Source organism: Garra rufa, chromosome 25, assembly GCF_049309525.1.
Source record: "Garra rufa chromosome 25, GarRuf1.0, whole genome shotgun sequence".
NCBI lineage: Eukaryota > Metazoa > Chordata > Actinopteri > Cypriniformes > Cyprinidae > Garra > Garra rufa.
Window position 1 is genome coordinate 7131808 of NC_133385.1, and position 8712 is coordinate 7140519.

General features: G+C 36.3%; 1 protein-coding gene across 1 annotated transcript; it reads right to left on the reverse strand.

The window, feature by feature from the left end:
* Nucleotides 1-2: 2 nt before the first annotated feature.
* cib1 (calcium and integrin binding 1 (calmyrin)) lies at nt 3-6584 on the reverse strand. Its single transcript, XM_073831854.1, has 7 exons — nt 6381-6584; nt 6157-6191; nt 2204-2300; nt 1926-2079; nt 1721-1839; nt 1549-1637; nt 3-264 (listed from the first exon to the last, which is right to left on the reverse strand). Exons 1-7 carry the CDS (start codon nt 6429-6431, stop codon nt 243-245), a joined length of 567 nt encoding a protein of 188 aa, XP_073687955.1. The 5' UTR covers nt 6432-6584; the 3' UTR covers nt 3-242.
* Nucleotides 6585-8712: the final 2128 nt, after the last annotated feature.

The window sequence follows — 8712 nt, forward strand, 5'->3', positions numbered from 1 at the left end:
TGTCAAAGTAGCAGAATTAGATTTTATTAAATTAGGTACAAATATATGATCCAAAATACAGGATAGAAAGTAGATTTCTTTTAACAGAGTAAGTAAAAATGTTTTCAAAATTCAAACATGTATAAATGGTAGAAATACTGAATAAGAATATACATTCACAATTAGGATGCTACATTATTGAAAGATAAAAGGCGCAGGTGAAAAATCCGGACCGGGAAGCAGCTTCCATGGCTGTGTAAACTTCACAAGACAATCTTGAATGAGCTGCAAAAGAACATTCTCAGTCAATAATTAATATTTATATATATTTTTTTCTATTACTGCTTAATTAGACTGGCAGAAAAATACAGTTGAGGTCAAAAGTTTACATACACCTTACAGAATCTGCAAAATGTTAATTATTTGAGCAAAATAAGAGGGATCATACAAAATGCATGTTATTTTTTATTTAGTACTGACTTGAATAGGATATTTCACATTAAAGACATTTACACATAGTCCACAAGAAAAAATAATAGTTGAATTTATAAAAATAACCCCGTTTAAAAGTGTACATATGCTTGATTCTTAATACTGTGTTGTTACCTGAATGATCCACAGCTGAGTTTGAGTCCCTTCTTTGTTCCCAACAGTTAAACTGCCTGCTGTTCTTCAGAAAAATCCTTCAGATCACACAAATTCTTTGGTTTTTCAGCATTTTTGTGTATGTGAACCCTTTCCAACAATGACTGTATGATTTTGAGGTCCATCTTTTCACACTGAGGACAACTGAGGGACTCATAAGCAACTATTACAGAAGTTCAAAAACTCACTGATGCTCCAGAAGACAAAACGATTCATTAAGAAGCTGGGGGTGAAAACTTTTTGAATTCAGGGTAAATTTAACTAATTTTGTCCTCTGGGAAACATGTAAGTATCTTGTGTAGCTTCTGAATGGCAGTATTAAATGTAAAAAAAAAATTATATTTAGGCAAAATAAGAAAAATGTAGACATCTTCATTCTGTTCGAAAGTTTTCACCCCTGGCTCTTAATGCATTGTTTCCCTTTTTGAAGCATCAGTGAGCGTTTGAACCTTCTGTAATAGTTGCATATGAGTCCCTCAGTTGTCCTCAGTGTGAAAAGATGGATCTCAAAATCATACAGTCATTTTGGAAAGGGTTCAAATACACAAAAATGCTGAAAAACCAAAGAATTTGTGGGACCTGAAAGATTTTTCTGAAGAACAGCAGGCAGTTTAACTGTTCAGGGCAAACAAAGGACTCATGAACAACTATCACTAAACAAAAAAAAACAGCTGTGGATCATTCAGGTAACAACACAGTATCAAGTGTATGTAAACTTTTGAACGGGGTCATTTTTGTTCTCTTGTGGACTACATGTAAACATCTTTTATGTGAAATATCTTACTCAGTACTTAATAAAAAAATAACATGCATTTTGTATAAACTCTTTTATTTAGGTAAAATAATTAGCATTTTGCAGACTCTGCAAGGTATGTTAACAGTCCGGGATTTCCTTTTTTAAATTAAAAAGCTAAATTCTGTCACCTGACAAAATCTGGAGATCTGGAGATGACATGCTGAAATTCAGAGAGATTGACTGTACCATCCTTATCAATGTCTGACTCCTCGAGGATCTGTAAAATGACATGTGTTTACATTAGTAAAGTTTATCAGGCAGGTGTCTCTCATTGATGTGCTGTATATCCACCACACTCACATTGCTTATGAGCTGTCTCATCTCCTCTGCAGTCAGACGGGTGTCATCCGTCTCGCCTGTCAGACAGTTAACCAGCTTCTCCAGGTCTCTAGCATCAAGTGTCCCATCATCATCAAAGTCTGCAGGATAAGAAGTGTTTATATTGAGTGGTGTTTGCTAGTGCTTCTGTGTTAAATGTCAATATTGAGAGCAAACCCTCTATTACCAAAGATTCGGAAAGCATAGTGGGACTTGATTTCCAGGGTCGCCGAATCGCTGAAGGCACTTAAGAGGTCCAGGAAATCTTCAAAGCTCAAGCTGCCATCCTTCATGTCAGAGGTGGAGAAGACGTGACATATCCTTTTCCGGAAGGGGTTAGACTGTGACAGCCAACAAAAACACAAAATATATGAAACTGAATTGGTTAATCTGGAAAGATAAGATATTATGAGACTCATTAGGGTTTTTATGCATTGTGACTTCAGTACAGACTTTATCCATTACCTTCAGTTCAGGAAGTGTGAAAATCTTCTCCATGGACACTCTGGAGCTGTACGGTCCATTTTCTCTGCCCTGGAGTTCAGAGAATATTTTGTGTGCCCTAAACAAACACATTGATGATGAGCCCTAAAAGTCTATAATGTAATGATATTCAAATATTGTTTAAAATATTGTTTTTAGGTTTTAGTTAATACACACTTTCAATAACTAAACTACTGTACATTTGTGCTGCCTTTTGAATTAAAAAAAATTTGTAAATCACGCTCAACAGTCCCGATCTGAAATTATGGTTCTGATCGATTATTCAGATCGGGACTATAGATATTTTAACCGGACCTTCGGAGCGGGTTACGCATACCAAAGTCCCGATTTGTAAAAGTTTCGGAAAATGATTGTGAATCATTTGATTTAGATCAGAATTTCGGAGCCGGTTCCTGAATCTTTTTACAAATGGAATGTTTTGGGGACCGTGCTCCGAAGTCCGATCTGAAATTATGGTTCGCAAATCATTATTCAGAATGGGACTTGATTCAGATTGCCACTTCGAGCACATTCGTGAATCATTTGATTTAGATCAGAATTTTGTGTATCGCGAATTATTTGATTTAGATCTGAACTTCGGAGTGTGTAACGCAAATCATTTAATTTAGATTGAAACTTTGATCAAAGCGGGTTTGCGAGTATTTTCACAAATTGAATAATTGAAAATTACGGCTTGCAAAACTTTTGATTTAGATCAGAACTTCACGGCACGGATCGTGAATCATTTGATTTAGACTGGAACTTCGGAGTGGGCTCGTGAATCTTTTTGCAAACTGAATGATTTGGGGACCGTGCTCCGAAGTCCCGATCTGAAATTATGGTTTGCAAATCATTATTCAGATTGGGACTTGATTCAGATTGGTACTTCGAGCACATTGTTGAACCATTTGATTTAGATCAGAACTTTGTGTATTGCGAATCATTTGATTTAGATTGGAACTTCGGAGTGTGTATTGCAAATTATTTAATTTAGATCTGAACTTTGATCGGAGCGGGTTCACTAGTCATTTCACGAATTAAATCATTTGAAATGATGGCTCACAAAACTTTTGATTCAGATCGGAACTTCAGAGCGCAGATTGTGAATCTTTTGATTCAGATCGGAACTTCAGAGCGAAGATTGTGAATCTTTTGATTCAGATCGGAACTTCAGAGCGCAGATTGTGAATCTTTTGATTCAGATCGGAACTTCAGAGCGCAGATTGTGAATCTTTTGATTCAGATCGGAACTTCAGAGCGCAGATTGTGAATCTTTTGATTCAGATCGGAACTTCAGAGCGCAGATTGTGAATCTTTTGATTCAGATCGGAACTTCAGAGCGCAGATTGTGAATCTTTTGATTCAGATCGGAACTTCAGAGCGCAGATTGTGAATCATTTGATTTAGAACGGAACTTCGGAGTAGGTTTGTGAATGTTTTTGCAAACTGAATGATTTGGGAACCGTGCTCCGAAGTCCCGATCTGAAATTATGGTTTGCAAATCATTATTCAGATTGGGACTTGATTCAGATTGGTACTTCGAGCACATTGTTGAACCATTTGATTTAGATCAGAACTTTGTGTATTGCGAATCATTTGATTTAGATTGGAACTTCGGAGTGTGTATTGCAAATTATTTAATTTAGATCTGAACTTTAATCGGAGCGGGTTCACTAGTCATTTCACGAATTAAATCATTTGAAATGATGGCTCACAAAACTTTTGATTCAGATCGGAACTTCAGAGCGCAGATTGTGAATCTTTTGATTCAGATCGGAACTTCAGAGCGAAGATTGTGAATCTTTTGATTCAGATCGGAACTTCAGAGCGCAGATTGTGAATCTTTTGATTCAGATCGGAACTTCAGAGCGCAGATTGTGAATCTTTTGATTCAGATCGGAACTTCAGAGCGCAGATTGTGAATCTTTTGATTCAGATCGGAACTTCAGAGCGCAGATTGTGAATCTTTTGATTCAGATCGGAACTTCAGAGCGCAGATTGTGAATCTTTTGATTCAGATCGGAACTTCAGAGCGCAGATTGTGAATCTTTTGATTCAGATCGGAACTTCAGAGCGCAGATTGTGAATCTTTTGATTCAGATCGGAACTTCAGAGCGCAGATTGTGAATCTTTTGATTCAGATCGGAACTTCAGAGCGCAGATTGTGAATCTTTTGATTCAGATCGGAACTTCAGAGCGCAGATTGTGAATCTTTTGATTCAGATCGGAACTTCAGAGCGCAGACTGTGAATCTTTTGATTCAGATCGGAACTTCAGAGCGCAGATTGTGAATCTTTTGATTCAGATCGGAACTTCAGAGCGCAGATTGTGAATCATTTGATTTAGAACGGAACTTCGGAGTAGGTTTGTGAATGTTTTTGCAAACTGAATGATTTGGGAACCGTGCTCTGAAGTCCCGATCTGAAATTATGGTTCCCGAATCATCATTCAGATTGGGATTTGATTCAAATTGCCACTTCGAGCACATTCATGAATCATTTGATTTAGATCAGAACTTCACATATTGTGAATCGTTCAATTAGGATCGGGACTTCGGAGTGTGTAACGCAAAACATTTAATTTAGATCAGAACTTCGATCGGCGCAGGTTGACGAGTCATTTCACAAACTGAACAATTTGAAATGATGGCTTGCGAAACTTTTGATTCAGATCAGAACTTCAGAGCGCAGATTGTGAATCATTTGATTTAGATCAGAATTCCGGAGTGGGTTCCTAAATCTTTTTGCAAACTAAATGATTTGGGAATTGTGCTCTGAAGTCCCGATCTGAAATTATGATTCACGAATCATTCAGATTGGTACTATGAGTGCATTCCCGAATCATTTTATTTAGATCAGAACTTTACATACTGCGAATCATTGGATTCAGATCAGCAGGTTCATGAGTCATTTCACGAATTGAATAATTTGCAATCCGCGCACCGAAGCCCCGATTTCAAATGATCGCTCGGTTAAGCTTTTAAATCTGATCGAAACTTCAGAGTGCAGATCACAAATCATTTGATTTAGATCGGAACTTAAGAGTGGGTCCATGAAGCAGATCGTACTTTGGAGTGGATTCGCGAATTATTTTGCGAATTGACTGATTTGGGAACCACACTCCGAAATCCTGATCTGAAATTATGGTTCGCGAATCATAATTCAGATTGGGATTTGTGATCAGTGCACCAAAGTCCCGATTTGAAATGATGGCTTACTAAACTTTTGGGTGCAAATCATGGAACTTTGGCATGCAAATCACGAATCATTTGATTTCAATTGGACTAATAGTGAATCTTTTTCAGATTGGAACTTTGGAGCAGATTTGTAAATCATTTCATGAATTTACTGATCTGGGAACCACACTGAAATTATGGTTTGTGAATCATTATTCAGATTGGGACTTCGAGCGGCTTCGCAAATAATTTGATTTAGATCAGGACTTTAAAGCGTGCTTTGTGAATCATTTAATTTAGATCGGAACTTCAGAGCACGGATTATTAATGTTTTCTTCTGATTTCTTTTTTTTATTAAACAGTACAAAACATCAAACCATTAAGGCAGTACAGTTATAAAAACAGTTTTGTATAACCACAGTTTTACTACAAATACCACTGTTAACCTATGGTTAGTGTAGCAAAACCATGGCTAATTTGGTTAACTGTAACCATGTTTTGTTGTTGTTTTCATCTTAAAAAGACACATATGATGAATATAAAGATACAGTTTGTTGATGAAAAACGAAATTTTGAAATGTTATCTTGGCAAATAAAATAAGTCTAAATTGAAGTACTACAATTACTAAAACTAATTAATGCTAAATAGAAATATTAAAACTATAATTAAAAAATATATGTAATAAAAAGATATAATAGCGAATTCAAAATATTTCTAAATACTAAAACAGTATATAAAATACATCATGACTTAACTTACAGTAAGATTTCTTGCTTTGTGAGAAATGTCAGCTCCTGTGTAAGTAAAAATGAAAAATTATAAACAAAAGCAACTCCTCGCTATATGAAATAAGGAATAAAATGTTCAGTAAATAAACATATATTTATAAGCATATATTTAAACAATATTACATATAATAATTATATGTTCTTCGAAAAAATGATCCGTCAATCTATTTATCTATCTGAGGGTGTCTGTCTCACCTGATACTCTGACAGAAGATCTTTCGGCAACTTGCTCGATGTTCCCCCCATTCCCGCCTGCTTTTGTTATCCACGACAAGTACTTTAACTTTGAACTATAATAAAGTCGAGTAATGTTTCTTTTGTTTCATAAAAGTGCTCAAAGTTTTGCTGTTTTTAGCCAACAGGCTAAACAAACTTTAGTCGAAGGCACTGCGCTTCCGCTTCCTGGATGACACGTCAGTTACTATGGGAACAAATTTCCACAGTGCGAAGTCCACAATGGGGATTTTTTTATTTAATAACTTCCTTCCAGCTTTGGCTGGGAATTTATTTAGTTAGTTATACAAAGAAATAACGTTTAGTAATAAAAATGTTTACTTCTGCATATTCAGTAGCACAATAAAACAACTGTGTTTTATTTGAACTGAACATTTGCACTTGTTTGTAAACATAAGTCGTTTATTTTACGTGTTATTACAAAAGGTAGAGAATAATATCGATATTCAACGTGTATTTAATATAACATTACTTCCTGGAGCATCTTACTCATCGTCATTGTTAGTTATAGTGTAACTATATTATATCATCGTGTTGCTCTGCAATTTGCTTATTATTTCAGAAGGTGGCATTACAAAAATCCACTGTCATGCCACTTATTTATTAAGAAATAAGTGAACAATTTATTTACATTTTTATTTTAATTTATAATTTATATACAGTACATGGGAGTAGGAACGTGTTGACTATCATTCTGTACACAATACAATCAGATACAACAATAATTTCTCAAATATTTATTACAGTGATAAATTTTACATTCATTTCAATGGTATGAGGTGACTGGAAGCTTTCAATTAATTTCCTATTGAACTGTCAGCAACTGAACTGCAGTGCTCAAACTATTTAAATATAGTGAATTTAGCTACAAACTCGATCATACTGCACAATGTTTTCATCTGACACGTATTTCGAGGTGCAGCTGGTCATTTGAATGATTTCACTAGTTAGCAGTAAACTGGTTACCTCACTTAAATATGTTCATAGATTTGTGTGGATGCTATCTTTTGGATTGAAATATGGATATTTTACTTGTAAACATCATACCCTTTTTGCTTATTTCAGTTAATGTCATAAAACTAGCGAGCTAAGCCATTAGTAGTACTGACAGTGTCGTGTAAACATGGCTGAAGACGCGAAAAGCGGAGGAACTGCTGAAAAAAAACAGCTAAAACCAGCCTAGGCTGGTTGGCTGGTCTTAACTGGTTTAAGCTGGTCTCCCAGCCTAGCCAGGCTGGTTTTAGCTGGTGGTTTTCCAGCCTAAAAGCTAAGACCAACCTAACCAGACTGGGAAAGTGGCCAAAACCCCTCTAAAACCAGCCTGCTGACCAGCTAAAACCAGGCTGGTTGACCAGCTGAAACCAGCCAAACCGCCTAGGCTGGTTTTGGCAGTTTTTTTTTCATCAGGGATGCTGCAACCGCTCCGAATCATTTGATTCAGATTGGGACTTCAAAGCACAGATCGCAAATAATTTGATTCAGATCGGAAATTTGGAGCAGGTTTGCAAATCTCTTCATTTAGATAGGAACTTTGTGTATTGCGAATCATTTGTTTCGGATCGAGACTTTGGAGCAGGTTTGCAAATCATTTGATTTAGATTGGAACTTTACGTATTGCGGATCATTTAATTTGGATCAGGCCTTTGGAGCACTATTGCGTATCATTTGATTTCATTAATTGAATCTTTTGATTCACATCGGGACTCCGGAGCGGGTTCACGAATCATTTGATTTAGATCGGGGCTTCGCGTATTGTGAATCTTTTGATTCAGATCGGGACTTTGTGTATTGCGAATCATTTGATTCAGATTGGGAACGGAGCATGTATTGTGAATCTTTTGATTCACATTGGGACTCTGGAGCGGGCTTTCCCCAAATCATTTGATTTAGATCGGAACTTTGTGCACTGCTAAAAATTTTATTCAGATCGGTACTTTGCATATTGCAAATCATTTGATTCGGATAAGGATCGGAGCGTGTAGTGTGAATCTTTTGATTCAGATCGGGACTTTGGAGTGGTATCGCAAATCATTCGATTTGGATCGGAACTTTGTGTATTGTGAAACATTTGATTTGGATCGGGACTTCAAAGCATGTAGCGTTAATCATTTGATTCGGATCGGGACTTCAAAGCATCTAGCGTTAATCATTTGATTCGGATCGGGACTTCAAAGCATGTAGTGCAAATCATTTAATTCAATCGGGACTTCAAAGCACGGATCCCGACTCATTTGATTTAGATTGGAACTTCGAAGCGGATTAAAAATTCAGAGCAGATTCGCGAATCACTTCA